Here is a 20,160-nt window from a genome sequence, read left to right on the forward strand (position 1 = left end):
TTTCCCATATTGGATAAGTGAAAGTGACAGGTAGAATTCTTAGGTAGTTTCTTCCCCTCCGCTGCCGGCCTCTTAAACAAGGCCCGGCCCCCCCCACTGACACTTACCTCAGCCACAACGTAGTCCCTACAGTATATGCATTACATTAATGCACACAATGTTCATACTGCTTACTGTACATATTTCTTGTTTCATATTTCATATTTTATATCCTATACTTCATTCATAGCATTCTATTTCCATGTAAATTCCTGCTTTATTTTATTGCTATTTAACTATATTTTATTACGGTGTCCTTAAAGATTTTTTGTTTTATATTAGATTTCTTGTTTTATATTTTATGTCTGCACCATGACATCAAGTCAAATTCCTCGTATGTGTGAACCTACCTGGCAATAAACCTGTTTCTGTTTCTGAATAGCAAATTCTACCTGAGGGCATGGACAATAAACATGAAAAGAGAAGGGGGGCTATCAGAATGAAGCTATGAACGCTTTTTATTCTCATGTATTGCTTTTAAATATCTCTCTTCCTGCAAATGTAATTTCAATACAATATAATTAGAGGCATCAGTTAATGAACAGAATTAGTCACTTTTTCTGTACAAGCTGTACTTTGTTAATAACATCATTCATCCATACCCAATGACCATTTGTTATCTTATCATACTATTAAACCATGTTAAGTGTTGTCTGTCACTCCTGGGCGACAAACTGTGAAATAGTGTGTGCAGGCAGAAGAGAGACAAATAACAATGCCAGCCAATTATTTTGGTTGTGTCGGAAAAGCTGCAAAATGTCTCTTGTTTGTTTTAAACCACAGAAATGTGTATGTGATATCTGCATACTCATATCCAGCAGTGATGGCTGACCTAAAACAACCAACCTCGGAGCACCAGATGAAGACAAACAGATAATAAACAGGTGCCTATATAGTCAAATGCTATCCATTGCGTATAAGCATATGTTGTGTTCAGTAAGAAAAGCACTTTAACTCGAACTTATGATGATAAATGGGAAGAACCTTTGGCATAATGACATATTCCCTTGCTTCTACATTATTCAAGTAGAAGCAAGGGAATCTATCCTCAGTGCTCCCACTCAGTAAAAGCTGTAGGATTGTGAAATACACTGTAATACCATCCTATGGTGACGCATGCATTTGGTATGACGACACACGGGTCTTCCAGTTTGGCATGTCAGTGTCTGCACTGTCGCCCACTCCCATGTCCACCCCGTGCTCTAAGCACTGAAAACTCACACTAAATCTGACAGCACTTGCATGCTCAGCAGAAATGCATGAGGGTACAAGAGCTGAAAATGCTTTATGAGGAACAGGAATGTTTCTTGACAACTAGAGCAGAGGGTTTTCTGAGGATAATTTATATTTCATGAATACAGTAGTTTAATTATTTGAAGTGCTTTGAGCTTAAACTGCTTAATAAGCTAAATAAGTTGGCAGGATATCGGATGAAATATGAGTAAATCATATTTGGATGTTGTTACAGAAGCATGCATAAGACAAAAACGTCATACATTGCTAGCAGGTGAGCAACTGTATGTACTGTAGATGCATTTTATGGTGCTTCAAGTTTATATTAAAGGGGACCTATCATGCGAAATGCACTTTTTGATGTCTTTTATACATAAATATGTGTCCCCGGTGTGTCGGGGAACTCACGCAGCATCAGAAAATAAAACCCTTTCTCTTTTCCTCCGTTCCCAAATCTTTTAAAAACGGGTGTACAACGAGCGGATACAGATTTGCTGCCGATATGACGTCAAATCGGCGGCGGACCCACAGAAAGTAGCTATCAGAAACAATGCCTGACGTGTTTTAGACGTAATCTCGTCTTTGTTTACATTAGCAAGCCTCGCTAACACTCAGAGCTAACATGTACTGGAGAGCACATGTGTTTAAAAAGCAGGAAATAAAAAAGGAACTCACCTTGTGATAAACCCGCAAGAGAAAAAGCATTTGAGCTCCATACTGTTTCAGAAATAATCCTTGATGTGGTTTAGAACAGGATGGCGTTTTATCACAGGAGAATTTAACTTTATCTCCCGTAGAATTCTGATCAGGCATTAGCTCCGCCTCCTCTTTTTTTCTTTCAAAATCCGCGTTTCTCTAACAGGGCTGCAAAAGAGGGGTTTGAGCAGTATGAGGCATGGCTACAATGGGTGATCTGTTTGGTATTTTAAGCAAAAAACTTCCCAGACATGTTTTTTATAGGTATGGCCCTACAATATATTTTTTCCAATATAGCATAATAGGTCCACTTTAAGTCAACATAAAAGGGGATGGAAAAAAGGGTGTGGGTCAGAAAATGTTCATATTAGATGGTATTTGGTTCAACGTGAAACTTCTGAACTCTGACTCTCTCAACATTTAGGAGGAAATCATTAAATTATTAAAATTTGCATCCAATTTCAATAACAAAAGGGCAGTAATAGCATCCATTTCAGCAAAGGTAAGACAATGTAATGTGAGATGGAAAAGGTTAGTACCTGTGTGAATTATAGAAAGAATCCTTTGCCACACATGTAAGAAGATATTTAGAATAAAAACGTAAGGTTGGTGAACATTCTGATTTACACCGTGTCATTGTATTATGGACATGTTGTCAAGATCGGATCGGATAGGACTTTTATTGACGGGGACATTAACGGAAGATAATACGCTCATGAACCTGATGCCTCTTGTCACCGAGGCCCCATCGCTCCTTTGTGTACGGCCTGTCACTCTTTGCTCTGGGTGCATACATCAATGTAAGACATGTATCTGAGCTTCAGTATGGTAACAAACGCTTGCTAGCTGTGTGCTTCTGTTTGCTTCTTGTAAACTCAAGTCTCCCTTAAAGTTTGGTTGTTGATCCCAGTATTCTTCAATATTTCAGACTTGAAAATCAGACATTTGGTTTGATGCCACAATAACTTCGTAAATATCATAATTAAGAATGAAATATGCATGCTGCATGTTGAGGCGTTACTTTCAGCTCACAGTTGGAAAGATTTCTCAAAAGTTTTGCAACAACACTGGAAACCATCTGTACCATTTATAATGCATGTCTGGGCTTTTCTAAATAAATTGGCACCTAAACTAAATGTCTTCTCCCAAAAAAAAAAAACCCAGCTCTTCTCCAGCTTACATACCTGAGAAGGAAGCCTAGCTTAAATCACACTAATCCTGTGTCTGTCTGCTGTAAGACAGAAGCAACTACATGTTCCAAAAGTCAAACCTGTCAAGATTTGGCACCAACTGCTGAATATATTAATATTAACAAGTCTTCTCTGAACAATGTGTGACAAAGCAACATGTGTTACAGTACTGATTGTTATAAAACCATAATTGCTCATTTTGAATGAATCCGCTATACTTCTCTGTTATTTGACTGTGTCTCTTTTCCTCCCTCTCTTTATAATGAGCCGTCCTGATGGGCTCAGGACAAGACAGGTGCGCTCTGCACCTCACCGCTCATTAACTAGGTGGAGAGGTGGACAGGCAAAGTGCATGGGAGGGAGCAGGGTAGCATATTCACATCCGCCCACATGGTGACTGCTACAATGTTAATGAGACGCCTGCATCCGTCAATCTCCGAACCATTGTCTGTGAGAGTTTATAAAGAAAATATCAGGCCTTGCTTATTTTTGCTGGCCGGTCTTTCGACTAGACATAACTGACAGAAACTGAAAGGTATACAGGATGTGTTCAGGCAGCTTCCGCAATGGGCAGAGGGCTATCTATCCTGCACTTCAAATCCTTCTAGAGAGCCAGAAACAATGTTAAGTTGAGTGATTTAATATGTGATGTATTTTATGTTTGCTCAAAGAGATAAACAATTGTATCTTACACTGGGAGAAACAGGTGCATGCAATATATTGTACGACACGATAGCACTACAAAAACATGTTTGCTTCTGCTCCACTGACCCTTTACAACCGTAATGGAGTGCCTCAGCACTGAACTCAACATTCTTGGGGTTTCTAACTTTGGTTCTTGAAAGTAAGTAATTCAATATTTATGACAAAATGCACATATAGACATACACATGTATGAGGCAGAAACAAGACTCCAGCTGAAGCAGATGTTGATCACTTGTGGCCCCCTGTGGCTCCATTGGCGGTATAGAAAGGTAATCAAATAATTTTCTCAAAAACGTTGTGGATGACTGAAACTACAATAGGTCGTTAAGCATACTGTCATATATGTGCAAAGATATTAGGTTGGTGGGTCCAGTACAAGGCAAGATTAGCCGTGGACAGACACACAAACACACACACACAACACATGATGCTTGGCAGAGATAACAAACAATACTGTATAGTCTTTACATGCACTAAAAGCCTTGATCCTGCTGCCAATGGGGTAGGGAGGTGAAATAGTTGCAGGAGAGATCATACTCCTCAGTTTTGGCTCCAAATTGGACAAAGTTCTAGCTTAAGCAGAGACTGAATTTGTTTCATGCATGCACAGGAAATGATCCGCATCATTCCTAGTAATTCCATCTCACTTCACACATGGACAATTGAGTGAGCTGTGAGGACGAGATGTATGTATTCAATAAAACCCTACAAGGAGTTCGATAAGGGAAAAATAAGAAAAGACTGCAAAATGTGAGAAAAAGAAGAAGAGAAGAGGAAAAAGAGAGGTGACAAAAGACATTGACAAAAAGAGAAGTGTATAAAAATGCGAGGGGGCACCTAAAGATAACGGATAAATAGAGGATACAATTTTAAGGAAATAAGGTACAGAATGGTTGCTGCCTTGCCCGTGCCAGAGGCAAAATGATTGTGAGAAGCTGACAGAGACCAAGAGAGTAGCTTTCATTCGGAGGGCTAGACAGAGGCTCGATAATGCTGTCCACCCGTTTTCCCACATAAACTTCAATGCTAATTAATTGACAGGAGGAATAAAAAGAGCTCCTACCGGTCCGATCTCGGATGGCCAGGTTGTTCCCTTTCTTCAGGACGATATCCAGCTGGTACATAGCTGGACTAGAAGGTCGTGGCGGGGGCTCTGCATTACTAGGACCCACGATGTTGATGCCCTGTGGAGAGGTAAAGTTACATAAGTTATGTTACACGGGCACGCCAGTACAGTTCCCCTTTGTGTAGAATTGTCATTTTTAAAAGAGACAGAGCTTATGTTTTGTTTTTGTCTCCAAAATGTGAGAGAAGAATTTTTCTGCAGAATCGTTATGCTCTGAATAAATCAAATTCAGCAGTTAAAAAATGCCTACAGGTAAAAAGCATCTGGAAAGGTAAACTGAGAACATTCTCAGCCTTTGGAAAGTCAATACATTACATAATATGTGTTGGATGTGTATTCTGAAAACGACTCATTTCCAGCATGCGACCCCTCCTTGGGAATCATCTAAGTGTCCGGCTGTTGAAAGGGGTCATCTCTGTGGCCTCATGTGTCACGCTGTAGCCCTGATGTCAGTGCTGTACTCTGCTCTGACAGGAATCCCCCACTGGCTCGGACCCTGGTGCCCCTGGAGCTAGAAGGCCATTAGCAAGCCTCATTATGAAGCACTGAATCCACTACAGCTGCATTACTTCCCTCATCTTTCTCAACTTTCTCCCTGATCCTCATGCATCTCTCCACTCCCTTAGCCAACACGTGCGAGAGCCATCCTGTCATGTCTACCCAGATATCATACTCTGTAACAAGGCTAAGAATAACTATATAAAAAAGGGCATCAAAATGCTACTGGGCCACTGGGAGGCTACTAGAGACCACCAGGGCTAACATTAGAACCAACTATAGAGGAGCATGCGGGCAGAGCACATTTTGAGTTAATCAGGGTAAGGATGCTAATGGGAAAAACAAGAGACAGAAGACCCAGGAGGAGAATCCCCATTAACTCCGTAATTTAAAATGCACACTTACTAATAATACGCCCTTAGTATTTCCTCTAGTTGTCAATAACATCTCCCTCCAGAATATTGCTGACTGCCATACAAAATAAACTGACCATCTACCCTAATCTCACATCTGAATTCAACCCAAAAAAACATTTAACTTGACAGCACCTTCTTTCAAACATGCGAAAAACAGAATGAACAGGAAATGGACACAATCTTTTTGGGAAAAGGAAAAAACTAAATGTAATCTGTTAGGTAACAAGTGCACCAGCTCAACAAACTCAGGAAAAATCCAACTTGAGCATTCGGGGACAAACAGGGTTAAAGCTGCGTTTGGACGGGATAAACCTGGGGTCAATAGTGCATTTAAGTCACTGTAATTGGACTGTGTGTGGAGACTCGAGGGTCGGACCATGTAACATTAAGCCCTTTTATCTATGAATGCAGCTAACAAACAGTGACTCAAAGACACACAGAACAACACAATGTCGAGTCGGGTCACATCATAACACACAGCGATTAAAAAAAGATGGAAATCCCCAGACAACACACTGTGCCAACAGAAAATGCCAGTTCAAATGACTTTATATCGTCTGTTGCAGATGTATGATATCTTTATTAGGAAGTAGTATTTTTCAGAATGTTAGTATTTATCGTGCATATTCCCCACAGTACCACAACAGACACAGACGTACACCAACATTATACAGAGCATGATATTTGAAATGGATTTGCAGATCAAGTGCAAGCTTTTTTATGTGAAGGACAGTACACAAGAGGATCAATGAAGGCTAAAACAAACAACAAGCCGTTTAAGACCAGGTTTGCTTTATGTTGTGCAGCAAAGCTCATTGGTATGAGAAGGAGGGTGATCTTGATTCAGCATACTTGTTCCATTTAGAGTCTCAAGTCTTTGTAAAAACATTAGTTGAATGGTTTGAATCCACTTTTTGTTGGCAAATATGTAGTAGCATATTGGTACTTTTTAAAATGCCTTACATTTTATAACATATACTCCTACATCTGTTCCAAATGTGTTGCTGCAAAGATGCACAATTGTAATGAATATTTTAACCAAGACGGCACATTTATTGAGTGAGCAACACACTTTAAAGACAGATTACACACACATTTTACAGTGACAGAAAAGGAGAAGAGAGCAGGGAGAGAAAGGACAGCCAAGGTCCATCCCACTCCACCTGCTCTGTGTTACAATGAGTGACTCCTTGAGGCTGATAGAACCAAACATTTTCAACCATAACCTCATTTTCAGTCCCCTTCGCGTCCCAGACAGAAACAAACTCTCTGGCAGAGGGAGACGTTACAGATCAACAGACTGTGTGACGTATGTCTGTTCCCATTTGGCCTACACTTCATTACAATTGAATTGCGTAAAGTATACTTCTGTGAGTGCCATTATATACAAGACAATTTAAAGGTATGTGAACAAAAAAGCCACATCTTAGAATGTTTAACCAACTATTTTCATTTGTGATGTGTGCACCAATGATATTGCAATCCCAAATGTAAAGATTTATAAGCAAAGTCTGCTGTGAATGAATAACATCCAGCAGCACAATATAAATAAAGGAGTTTCAGTACAGTCGAATGTGGCTCGGATCCCGAGAGATTCAACTATCGGAGCACTTTAAATTTACTTTAAATAATCCCAGGAGATCTGTGGTGGAAAGTGCTCTGTGTGTTTGGATACAAGCCTTTAGCATTTGGCAGAAAAACCATTTGTCTAAATCCCGACTGAATCCATTCCAATGTCAATCAATACCAATTTCCTTTTCCATTAACTAAGGACTACTTTGATGCGATGAATAGAGTTTGACATTGCATTGCAAATAGTGATGGAAATGCTCATCGGGGCTGTTTGAATGTGATTGCAGGCCTAAAAGAGTGCGTGTGTGTGTGTGTGTGCGTGTGTGCGTGCGTGCGTGCGTCTGCCCTTTCCTTTATGTTTGTTTGAATGTGTAGCGTAATCATCAATAAATCAGAGACAGGAAAGCTGATCCTTTTATCAATAACAAAGACAGATGATGAATCACAATTGTGAAAGATGAGAATAAATATTCAATAAGAAATGTCACACAAGCAGACTCCAGCCAGACACAATCATCTACTGTTTACAGTCTGAGTGTAAGAGCACAGGAGGTTTAGGTGTAGATTATCTTGATATACTGCATGCGCATTAGTTCTGCTCCAGGACTTCTTATGAAGCAATAAAAACTACTTAGTCAAACCGCCTCACATCTATTGGTCCCCTGCACTTTAATCAAAGATACGCTGCAATACTATAAAACTCACAAAGATCCACACACACACAAACACAATTCTACATACTAAATAAAATGTAATATAAGAGAAAGTAACAACAACTTTTTTAGTTTTGAACTCAAAGCCCTGAACCCAAAACTTTCTGTTCTAATATTAGTTTTAGGTCAACATTTTGCTTCTGAATCTTCAGTGTTTTGGCACATTAACGACTCATTAAAAAAGGAAACCAAGCAAGTGTTGCGTGGCAATGTGGAAACTGTCATCTGGCAGCTTACAGTGTTTTTTGTGGACAGGCACTAATGGCTCTTCACCAAAAAATATACTCACAACTCAGAACATGACTCATAACGTTCCACTTCTTGAGAAAGGCACTCATAAGGTTAGGTTAAAATAGCCAATTGTGAAAGGTTTAACCAACCTCTACAAAGGAAACCCTCGGAGGGGGAAGAAAAGGTGATAATGTTGTCGTATCAAAAGCTTTTGAGTGAAATATATTAGCGCTACTCATTAGGTGCCATGTACTTGAGAGTAAGTCAGAGCTCCATGTTGCTGGCATGGTGGGAGGACTTTTTCCATTCGATTTCCCGACTTCCTGTTTTCCAAAAGTTCTGTATATTAATGCGTCATCTTTGAGCAGGTGATATGATACTATTTAGAACGTTTGAGGAAAGACTTCTTCAATAGAGAAGGGTGCATGTCCAAATGTGCTGACGGATGCATCATAAGAGCTAAAGCTTTCTAGGTTTCCTAGGTTTTGCAGTCATGGCGCAGAAATCCTTTGAATTCATTTTCTAATCAGAACTTCCCCCCCAGAGTGAACTATAGGTTATGGCTTACGCTGACATTATTTGGAGAGTTGTACTATAGGACTCTGCTTTGCCATTGCTAAGACGTTTAGCAGAGCCCTGCAGTTAAAGCCTGACTGCTGCTTGAAAGAACAGCCTACTGGGAGACATTTCTGAAAGTTTACATTTAAAAGGGCAAACGGCTGAGGAACAGAACGGCTAAGAAAACTTCCCTTCTGGGAATTCAACCAGTCATATTTCTTATCCAGGATTAGAAGTCATGACAGTGGTGTCTTAATGGAGGAGGAAGCCAGTATTTAGCCCTGGGCACTGTTTGGAGCCAGACTCCCGTTTCTCACAGCGATGGCAGGTAATTTCCAGGCTCTGCACCTCCATTCCTGCATAACAATAACCTATTCCTGCTTTGCTCATTAACAGGGACACTGTGACAGTTCTCGTTCTGTTCGTAGAGATGCCACATCCTGCTTTACCTAACATATCAAAACTATAATTGTCTCCTCTCTCAGCTTTTTTAGTTAGTTTTTTGAGTGTCATATTAGGTAGGATCTCTAACACAAAGCATTTTTTTAATAAAGGATTATAGCCCACGACACTGCCTTAGGAAGAAAAACATTATCCATTTACAGTAAAGATTGATTTGTGAGTCTTTGCATGGATGGCTGACTTGCATAAGACGTACCTAAATAATGTTTACATTTTAGCGAGTTGAATGGTGACTTACAGTAAACTTGTGCTGCAATGGTGTGCTGTGAACAGATTCATATACAAGGATAATTTCATACTACTTGCCGAAAACCAAGAGCCACGAGCTACTAAACGCCAAAAGCAGAGCATGAGTTATCATTTGAAATATGATTTGGACAATAACTGCTCTACAACTCTACAAACCACATTATGAGGAAGTAAATGAGGCTCCTAAATTAAAATTGATCTCCTATTGAGTGCTGGGTTATTAAATCGATCCAACAATGAATGTAATTCCATTAAGTGCAAAAGATAATAATACAAGTCAGCAATCATCAGTCACTGATCTTTCAGCTGTGGTGAACGGCTAAATACAACAATTAATCTGTGGCTTTTGAAAGATGCACTTCATCTGTTGTGTTGGTCGGCACAGCGATGGATGATCACTAAATCATGACGCTAAGCCACACTGACATTCTGGCCTCATTGCACTGGCTTCCAGTTCGGTTCAGAATAGATTTTAAACTCCTTTTATTTGTTTTCAAAGCCCTAAACGGGCTGGCTCCGGCCTATATAGCTGAACTCCTCCATCGCTACACCCCAGCCAGAGCCTTAAGGTCGGCTGACCAGCTGCTGTTGAGACCAGGCTTAAAACCCGAGGGCACCGAGCATTCGTAGCAGCGGGCCCCAGGCTCTGGAATACTTTGCCCCTCCATGTGAGGTCGGCCCAGACCCTAGGGGTTTTTAAATCGACACTTAAAACTCATTTCTTCTCTCTGGCCTTCTAGCCTTCTCCGTGTTCGGGCGGCCGATAGCCTTTCCGTTTTAAGAGTACGCTTATGACCTTCCTTTTTGATAAAGCTTATAGCTGATATAATAATCAAATAAGACTGCATTGACGTAGATACTGGTGCATCTTCACCTATATTTGGGTCCTTGCTCTTTCACTTAAATCCTAAAAATTTGGATCGTATATTGAAAAATAAGGTTATTACTACTACTTATTCTTCTAAATCTTGTCTCTCTCTACTTCTCATAATAATAATAATAATGGGTTCCATTTATAAAGCACTTCATATTCAAATTCAAATCCCGAAGTGCTACAAGCAGTGAGCATGAACAGTATAAATAGACATGACACAACACGGTAGAATTAATAAAAAGCATACTCTCTATTCCTGTAATCGATTCTTTCTATCCTCTCTTTATCCAAAACCTTTTCCCTCTCTAACCTCTCGAGGTTTTATTAGAGGGAAACAGGTTTGCAGAGTGGCTTAGGCAGGCCGGGGAGTGTTATGATTCGTAGACACAGCGTACCTCCCTATCTCTCACCAATTTCCAACTCAGGCTCCAGTGGGGCCTTTGCTCCCTGCATGTGCCTCTCCACCTCTGTTTCTTACTCTCTTACTTGATACCCTTTTCCCTTAACCTATCCTAAGGGAGTGCTTGTTCTTCCTTCTGTCTGTCTGTGTCTGTGTATTCTCATGTTCCGATTAACCCAGCCAATATTTTTCTTCTTTTGTGTCTATATCTACGCCGGGATCCGGAGTCGAGGCTGATCCTCTTGCTGTGGTCCTGTGCCCTGGATCCTCTATCCTGAGTTCTGGATTATGTCATGGACTTCGGGTCGTGGCTGGGCCTGTCTCTGCGGTCCTGCCTGGCTCTCGTCATGCTGCTTCCCTGATGGCTCCCACAGGATTGTTGTTGACATCCTCGTGGATTCATCTTCTTATTATAGACACATGCATTTCATAACATTCGGTCTACCTACCTATGCTGTAAAACGTATTATCTCTTCGATTTACACACAGCATCTATTGCACGTCTGTCCGTCCTGGGAGAGGGATCCCTCCGCTGTTGCTATCCCCGAGGTTTCTCCCATTTTTTTCCCTTTAAACTGTGGGTTTTTCTCCGGAAGTTTTTCCTTGTACGATGTGAGGGTCTAAGGACAGAGGGTGTGGTTTTGTCATACTGATATTCTGAACAAACTGTGCTGTTGTATTAGCTGTAAAATGTCTTTACTGTAGGGTATTTTTATTAATTGTACAGCACTTTGGCTCGACCAAAAATCGTTTATAAATGTGCTATATAAATAAAACTTGATTTGATTTGATTTGATTTGAAGGTGCGGTCAGGGTCATCAGTTAAATCTACAGTATGTGTATTTCAATGGCTCTGCCCCCTGACTTGTAATGATTGTTTTCTTTAATGTCTTGATACAAACATAAATGCAAAAGTATTTATGCTTTAGAAAATGCAACTGAGCCTAAAAACAGGAAAACACAGGAAGAAAATAATAAAGTATTCTTTCCATGCATCTACCAGGGGAGGCTGGGAGAACCTGAACATAGTCTGAAGACTGTATCACTTGTTGACTCTCTGAGGGTTTGTTTCCTTGAAGGCATGGATCTAGGATTTGTACCTGAAAACATAAGATGCTGGGTGGGTGTTGCTATGCAATTACAACAAAATCCCCTGCCCAGATAGATATTAAACATATATTTCATCTTTCGTAATTTTCAATGAACACAAAAATGGTGTAAATGACTGGTTGCCTGATACATTGATCCCATTACTTTCCTTCATGGATTATTTTCCAGCCACAGAGCCTTTTTAACAAGCTTTGCCTGCACCGGATATGCGGTCATCCATCAAACAGATAATTTAAGGTTTAATATGCAACACTTACACACAGATGCATTCACACAATTTGCATATTAATACAAGAAGAATACACACTAACCCACAGGGAATAAACAACAGGAGACAGGAACACCTGGTAAAGCCTTTGAATCGTGAAGGAACCATTAATTTGACTTCCATTACTTACACTGATAAAAAACAAAACACTTAATTTCATTTTTAATGAAAATGAGCGTGACCCAATCTTCTCCCCTGGTTGCGGTGCTTTGCTATGTCTACCCTTAGCCTCTGACATATTCACTTACTAAAAGATGAACAGGCACATACAGTAACTGACACATAGGCAGTGCATTGACACTGAAACACATACAGAAGGAAAGGAAGGCTCTTGAGGTCTGGCAGGGAGGCCTATTGAATTGCAAGAAATGTATCTTTCATGGACTGGATCTAATTATAGGACATATGGGGGAGGCGAATAGAGGAAAAAAGGAGATTGAGGCTGAGGTTGTTTCCAGCTGTATGTTACAGTACAGTACAGTATATTCCTCCCTCAAGACCCTCCTGACACTGACAGTATCTCCTGAAGTCAAGTAAGTGATGTCTAACTATGAAAGTTGAAACTGCCACTTTTAGATTTAAAAGCCTCTCTTTCTTGTGTATTTAAAAATAACACTCAGCCAAAAAATGAGTGTGAATGTGGTAACAGGGACTGCGTAATACACAGGAATAAATACCTTTAAAAGGAATTGATTCAAAAAGAACTGAATCCTATATGATGTACCATGAGTATGTGTAAGCATCAAGTTAATAAATATCACTGAAATGTATGAATATCTTAAATATTTCTTTTTGTGTATCTCCCATTTAAAAAAACTGACCTAAACTCAAAAAATGTTGAACTTAAAACCCACACATTGTTGATTGAGCAATATTTTCCATTCAGCCAGCCCTTAGTCACAGATGGAAGTAGTTTATCAGCAACTCAATAAAGTCCTTGATTCATCAATCATTAGTGAATCATCATTTTTCTCTGTGGCCTCTTTTCATCTACTCTCTACTGCTCTCTTTAGTTTTCTCTTCCTCTCAGTCAGACTTTGTGGCAGTATCACAAACCAAAGCACTTTTCTCACTGCCCTATCTGAGACTCTATGTTATCTAAAAGAAATTGGCACGATATTATATTTTTGTTCAAATAGAATATTCTTAAGCACATAATATCTCTTTCTTATCACACAGTGGCAGTCACAAAGCCTTGAAAATGTTCTCCATTAAACTTTCCCAGCCAAATAAGCTGTTCCATTAAATACTCAGATCTCAGGGCCATCACTGATCCTCCTCTCCTGAATATGTTCACTCTGATAATGTGTAATGTGACATAACACAGCCAGTGCAGAGCTCAGGCAGGTAGACTGCCAACAGCCACTCAGCTGGATAATGAGGTCTCTTGGTGTGTTCTTTCCTAATCACAGTCTAGCCGTGCACTGTACAAAGAGCAAACCCCTCGACTTTCTCTTATAGCGTCTTAGATAAAGCTAGTCCGGGGATGAGTCTCTTGATACAGCTGCTAATAACACTTACTGATGTGTTTGAATAGGTGACAGTTAAAACCCTGATAAGGAAATGCATCAACAGTGATAAACTATTTAAACACCTTGAAGTGTGTGCCAGACTTCACATAAATAAATATTGAATCTGTCAATGGGGAAAGACATAATTTAGTCTTTTGCATGCACTGCAGACATCTGTTTACTATTACACCCACATTAACGTCTAAATGTCACAGATTGTTCTGAGAGAGATGTCAAAATCTACTTTCCTATCATTATTCTGATGCTATAAGAGAGTTTAACAGCCCAGATGGTGATATTTCATAGAATATAAATTGTTCATGATCACTGGAGAGAGAAACCCAGCGATGGAGAACCAGAGTAACAGATTGAAAGCAGTGAAACTATTAAAAAAACGATAAAAAAGTACAATGATGCAGTGAGTGAGAAGGACAAATAGTTAAATTGTTCACTGTCAGTTCAAGAGAGAGCACATTGAACCATTGAACGTTTTTTGCACTTTCAGCTGAAAAAAAGGCTGCTATCCACAGCAAGAACATGAAGGAGTGTTCTGTTGTGATTTAAATGCATTTATTGTTTACAAAGGCAGGTTCTGGTATAAGTATGGCCGGGAGCTATGTGGACTTTTAAAGGTATATCGATATGTTTTCCAACAACCCAATGGGCTCTTAAGTAAATAATGGCTTTTCTAGAGTAGTCATTAAACTACTAAACAGTAATCTCTTTTTGTTACAAGAACAAACCGCTGCCATTAATCTGGCAGACATGAGCCTCATTGTGTCAAGAACAATGACTGATGAGGGAAGAGAAATACCAAAGATAGATTTTCAGTGACATTGAAGAGTACAGTGGGAATGCATTTTTGGTTAAAATATTGTAATAAAGATGGACAGCGATGCAGCCTAAATCCGCACATCAATTACCCTCAATGTATTTTGTTGATCTTGATCATCAAAGACAAGACTTCCTCACCTGTCTGATATTATTAAGGTATTCTGCAGTGACACATCTGGATGAGATTAACAACATTACTCTGCGTTCAGAAGCAGTTCCTAACAGACTTAAAAAGGACTTAAATATGCACCTTCAAACGGATGTGAGCCTGCACATACATGAGTATTTGCAGATGAAGACGGTGAGGCAGAGACTCAGCTGAGGACAGAAGTCTCTGAGCTGACTTGTCTGACTTGACTATCTGTTTTTCACATCCAGTTCAGAGTGGCAGGAGCGCTGCATACATTACTGTCAAAGCCTATTATTATTACCCCAGAGTTTTATAACCAGGGGGCATCGGTGAGCTTACTGCTGCTGGACAAATAGCAAACGTTTCATGGCCTTAAGACTACGCTTGAACGGGGATTAAGTATGTATGTTTACACACATAACTAAATACCGACGAAGCTAAGTTATTAAAAAATGTAATGTGTGATTGGATCAATCACAATATAGCACCTTATATGAGTGTGATAGTCTGAAATACATTTACTACTATGTCACACATTTGCAGTTATTACATTCAAGTAAAAGTCTATAGCGGAAACAGACCGCATTTTAACTATGGTATTATTGATGGTGCTGCTGTCGCAAAGACAACCGGATCTGTTTCTATTTTAGAGCTATCAACAACACAGGACACTGCATTTCTCTCCACTCACACTGTGCGACAGAGACATTGATAACATATTTTCTGTCCAATGATTTTCAAGCAGATGGATTTGTTGTTTATGTTAGCAACATTGCTACAGCTAACAACCTGACTACTGTCCAAAGCAGAAAACAAATGTAGGAAGACCAAAGAACAACAACAACACCAATTTTAAGGCAATGACAAAGGTAGTATTGATAGGAAGCACGTTTTTGTACACTTATATAGCTTAATATAAAAAAACAACACTGTGATTGTGTCATTATTTGTAAAACCATTTCACTGTGCATTCAACATCATAATGATATATTAAAGTGGACCTATCATGCTATATTTGAATAATATATTGTAGGGCCATACCTATATAAGGTATATTTATACGTTTTCTTTTTCAAAATACCAAACAGATCATGCATTTTAGCCATGCCTCATTTCGCTCTATTTTGCTCTCCTCCACCCCTGTCTTTGCATGCGCTGCAGCTGACCACGCCCCCCTGCAAAGGAGGGGGCCGAGTTACGAGCGTCATGTTACCATGCTGTTACCATGCTGTTACCATGCCACGGCAACCTCTCATTCCCCTGATAGGTGGAGAGTTGGCCATATAGGCGGAGCTCCTCCGTCCTGACATCAGAGAAATGTTCAAATCTGGATCAGTCTGTATCAGATCCGTTGCAGCCCCGTTTTTAGAGATTTGGGTATGGAGGAAAAGAGAGAGGGTTGTGTTTTCTGACACTTGGTGAGTTTCCTGGAACACCGGGGACACATATTCATGTATAAAAGACGTACAAAAGTGCATTTTGCATGATAGGTCCCCTTTAAAGCAAATCAATTGTCTATTAGCACCGTATAAACGGAGCGAGAGAGACCCAGTTTAAACGACTGGCACGATCTCTATGAGCAATGGTAGACAACTTGTCTGAATTCATTACAATTATCCACCCAGTGAACCTTAGGCTTGAGTGTGCGTACAGTAAAAGCAACACACGTTGTGATTATTATGTAACATTTTCCCTTTACAGTGCAGGAATGCTAAGGGGAATTGGGGGACAGTCGGAAGCCTGGTTTACGTCCAATAAACAATTATTGCTTTAAAACAAATATAGATATATGGGACAGAAAAATAGGAGAGAGAGAGAGTGGTATGAAGATAAATAGACGGAGAATAGGAGATTAAAGAGGAGGAAGTAAAATCAATTTCTCTAGACCTCACTAAGTCACTAGACTCGGAACAAAGGAGCAGAGCCCTTGGGTTCTGCTCATTCTAACATTCTAGACATCACCATCATCATAATCCTCATCATGATCTCTCTTAGTGTTACCCCAGCTGCCCTCTGTGTGCATCTCTGATCTAGAGCTCTGACTCCATACCAAGGATAGTAACTAACTTTTCATTTGACACAGTACCCAGCATATTAACCCACTTTCCATCCTTTCCCCCAGCTGTGTTGGGAAGACCCTTCCTCCCAGTTGACCAGATGTCAGGGCTGAGCTCTGTGGCTTGGCCCACTTTTTTTAATGAGGATAAACCATATACTTTGCATGAGGAGGAGACCAGAAGAGGAGAGAGCCTCTTTCATAGAAAATCTCATGATAAGCAAGATTAGGTTGTGTGTGTGTGTGTGTGTGTGTGTGTGTGTGTGTATATTTTATACTCTCTAATGAACAAATGTAAAATGACGATATACACTATTCATCAGGTGGCTAATCAGAAAAACACCTGACTTAAAACTGAAAAGGATTGCTGTGACACAGATTAATTTAATATACGCACATTATGCAAATCGTATTTCTGTAATCGATGACTTTGAAGAGTCACGCCAGCCCTAAGAGCTATTTGTCTACTGCTGTAATGGAGCGTAATGAGGCTTTACTTGAATCAAATATTGTTTTACGTTTTTCATGTTTTATGTCCTGTCCCCTCTGGCTTGTGATTTGCAACTCAGTAGTTCAGTCTATGAAGTGAGATTTCACCTTTTTAAGAGTTTCATTTGGTTAAAAACATTTCATCTATTCAGCTTGTTAGAACTTTATGCAGTAGGGTGCTGGGCAAGTTAGTGTCAATATAGTTTATTTATTATATGGACATGGTTTCCTTGTACTAGAAAATTAAATGTAAACTAATTAAACCTGTTTATAAGTTTAACAGGAGAGCTTTTTGTTTGAATACATTGTAATGGTGAAATTTAGATGAAGTAAAGTCGATTTCTATAAGGTGGTCGGTTGGATTTATTAAGTGATGCCTTTGTCCTAATCATAAATAGGATCCTTAGCTGTTGTTACAGTTTCCTGTCACTGAAACCACATTATCTCACTATTCTTATATAAAAATGTCTAGTACATTTTAAATAAAACCCACAGAGAAAATACGATTTTCAAGACATCTGGATAAATCACATTCACAGGGACGTTAATAGGTACATGTTTTCACTAAGAACATATGAGACATAAATGTTCCTCGAATTCAGTGCAGGTTAACGCTACAGAAACAGCACTCTTGTCTGCTGCAACTGACAGGTTCACAACACAGCCACTCTTCATAAATAATGAAGAGGAAACATCTTCCACTGAGGACAGGAGGAGGTGAAAGAAGACCAGGGGGGAACAGAGTGAGCCAGTAAAGGTAGAGAGCTTTTAACAGAGAAAAAGGAAGAATAGCAGCTTGTAAGAGAAAGATGAGGTTTTCATTGATGAACAAGAAAGAGCAAACAGTTAAAAAAAAAAGACAGTGACAGCATGAACAACAGAAACAGGAAAGAGTAGTTGAAGAGGCAAAATTATGACAGGTCGAGAGACAGACAAACATACAGACAAGTAACTTTTTGGTACTCAAACTAAATGAGTATTTTATATTGGCAGACTGCAGAGCATTAACAGGTTTCCCCCATGTTTTTGTCAACACTGAATTCAGAGTGATGACAAACTGAGCAGGGAGCATCGAGTGTTGCTGACATGGCAGTCAGGCAAGCTGGTGCCCTGCTGCTAGCCCAAACTGTCAACCAACCAGAATCGCGTCAACGCCAGTCAGAGATCCCGCTGACACGCCTCACACACATACACACACACACACAGCACAGAGCAGAGAGGAGCGCATCTGTCAGGAACACGTCGACCCAGGCCTTCCTTTGCTGCCTCAGCAACTTTACAGTAGAACAGAACCAGCCCAAAAATATTGCTGATGTGCTTTTATGACACATCACCATCACCCACGCACTAACAGCACTGAGAATAAAGAGTTGGGTTTCAAGGAATCATAGAAGCATTACTCCTTTGATTCATCAACATGAGTTACTGGCATGTGACAACATCCCTGTTGATGTATTATTACAATGCTGAATGCCATCCTGTCACTAATACCTCATACGAGTGTCAAAAATGAATGTCAGAAATTAAACCACTAAAGTTTGATTTGTGGAAAGGATGTCTATAATATGCACTCGTGCCATTTCCATACTCAATGAATATGTGGATACTAAAAGTAGTGTTAGTAATGTAAGAGAGGCATGCTCTTTCTTAAACAAGCTACTATCCTACCACTCCTAATACTATCATCAGTTGAATCATCATCCTTTAGGTAATGCTGAAGCCCCTATGATTCAACCTGTTGTGGCTTGTTTGCTGTTTGTGATTTATTACAACTATGTGCTACGTCTTGCATACTGAAGAATTATAAATAACTTAAAGGGGACCTATCATGCAAAATGCACGTTTGTACATCTTTTATACATGAATATGTGTCCCCGGTGTTCCAGGGAACTCACCAAGTGTCAGAAAACACAACCCTCTCTATTTTCCTCCATACCCAAATCTCTAAAAAAGGGGCTGCAACGGATCTGATAAAAACTGATCCAGAGTTGAACACTGTCCTGACGTCAGGACAGTGGCGCTACGGCTATTGGGCCAACTCCACAAATCAGGAGGAGACAGCCACGGCCATTGCCGTTCGAAAGCGCTGGAGACCCTGTAGTACATATGCCAGGCCTGTAGGTGGTGCTATTCTCACAGAATCAGCCCTTGCTAAAACAGGGCTAAACATTTTCAAATTGAGCGAAATGAGGCATGGCTAAAATGCATGATCTGTTTGGTATTTTGAAAAAAAAAAAGTATAAATATGCCTTATATACTGTAGGTATGGTCCTATACTATATTATTCAAATATAGCATGATAGGTCCACTTTAATTATAACTCACATGTTATGATGTTTAAAGATGCACTGATGTGAGCATGCCTAACATCGAGCAGCGCTTGTTCCAGTATACCTTACATGAACCTGTACTACTGTTTGTCATAATTAGCAACCAGCTCAGACTTCATGTTCCTTTAAGATGGTGCAAATTCAAAGAGGAGGGGAATCTATAAAAGGCCATTATCATCTAATTTCCAATGCAGTCCGGTGTTTTGCAGATCCCCTGTGAACCATTTAAATGCCTACTGGAATGAAAAAGCTTGTAGAGCCAGAATTGACATTAGCATTTTTTGTCTTGTGGTTTGTTGCACCTTGTAACTGTTATACTAATGGGACATGGGGGAGATTCTGTCATGTTGTTGTTTACTACTTTCTTAAACAGATGTTTCCCCTTTTCCCCACCAGAGTGGAACTGTCTGAGTTGTGCTGCAGACTGCCATGTGTTATGAGATGCTCCCCTTTTAATTACACCCACAACA

General features: G+C 39.9%; 1 protein-coding gene across 6 annotated transcripts in view; it reads right to left on the reverse strand.

Annotated features, from left to right (window-relative positions):
* mctp1a (multiple C2 domains, transmembrane 1a) overlaps window positions 1-20,160 on the reverse strand; it is a 127,083-nt gene that overhangs the window by 77,560 nt on the left and 29,363 nt on the right. For all 6 annotated transcript variants that reach the window (XM_034118744.1, XM_034118750.1, XM_034118747.1 and 3 more), the window contains exon 2: window positions 4,927-5,047. In XM_034118744.1, the coding sequence (XP_033974635.1) occupies window positions 4,927-5,047 (121 nt within the window). The remainder of the gene's footprint in view (window positions 1-4,926; window positions 5,048-20,160) is intronic.

The sequence above is a fragment of the Trematomus bernacchii genome, unplaced genomic scaffold (genome assembly GCF_902827165.1).
Source record: "Trematomus bernacchii unplaced genomic scaffold, fTreBer1.1, whole genome shotgun sequence".
NCBI lineage: Eukaryota > Metazoa > Chordata > Actinopteri > Perciformes > Nototheniidae > Trematomus > Trematomus bernacchii.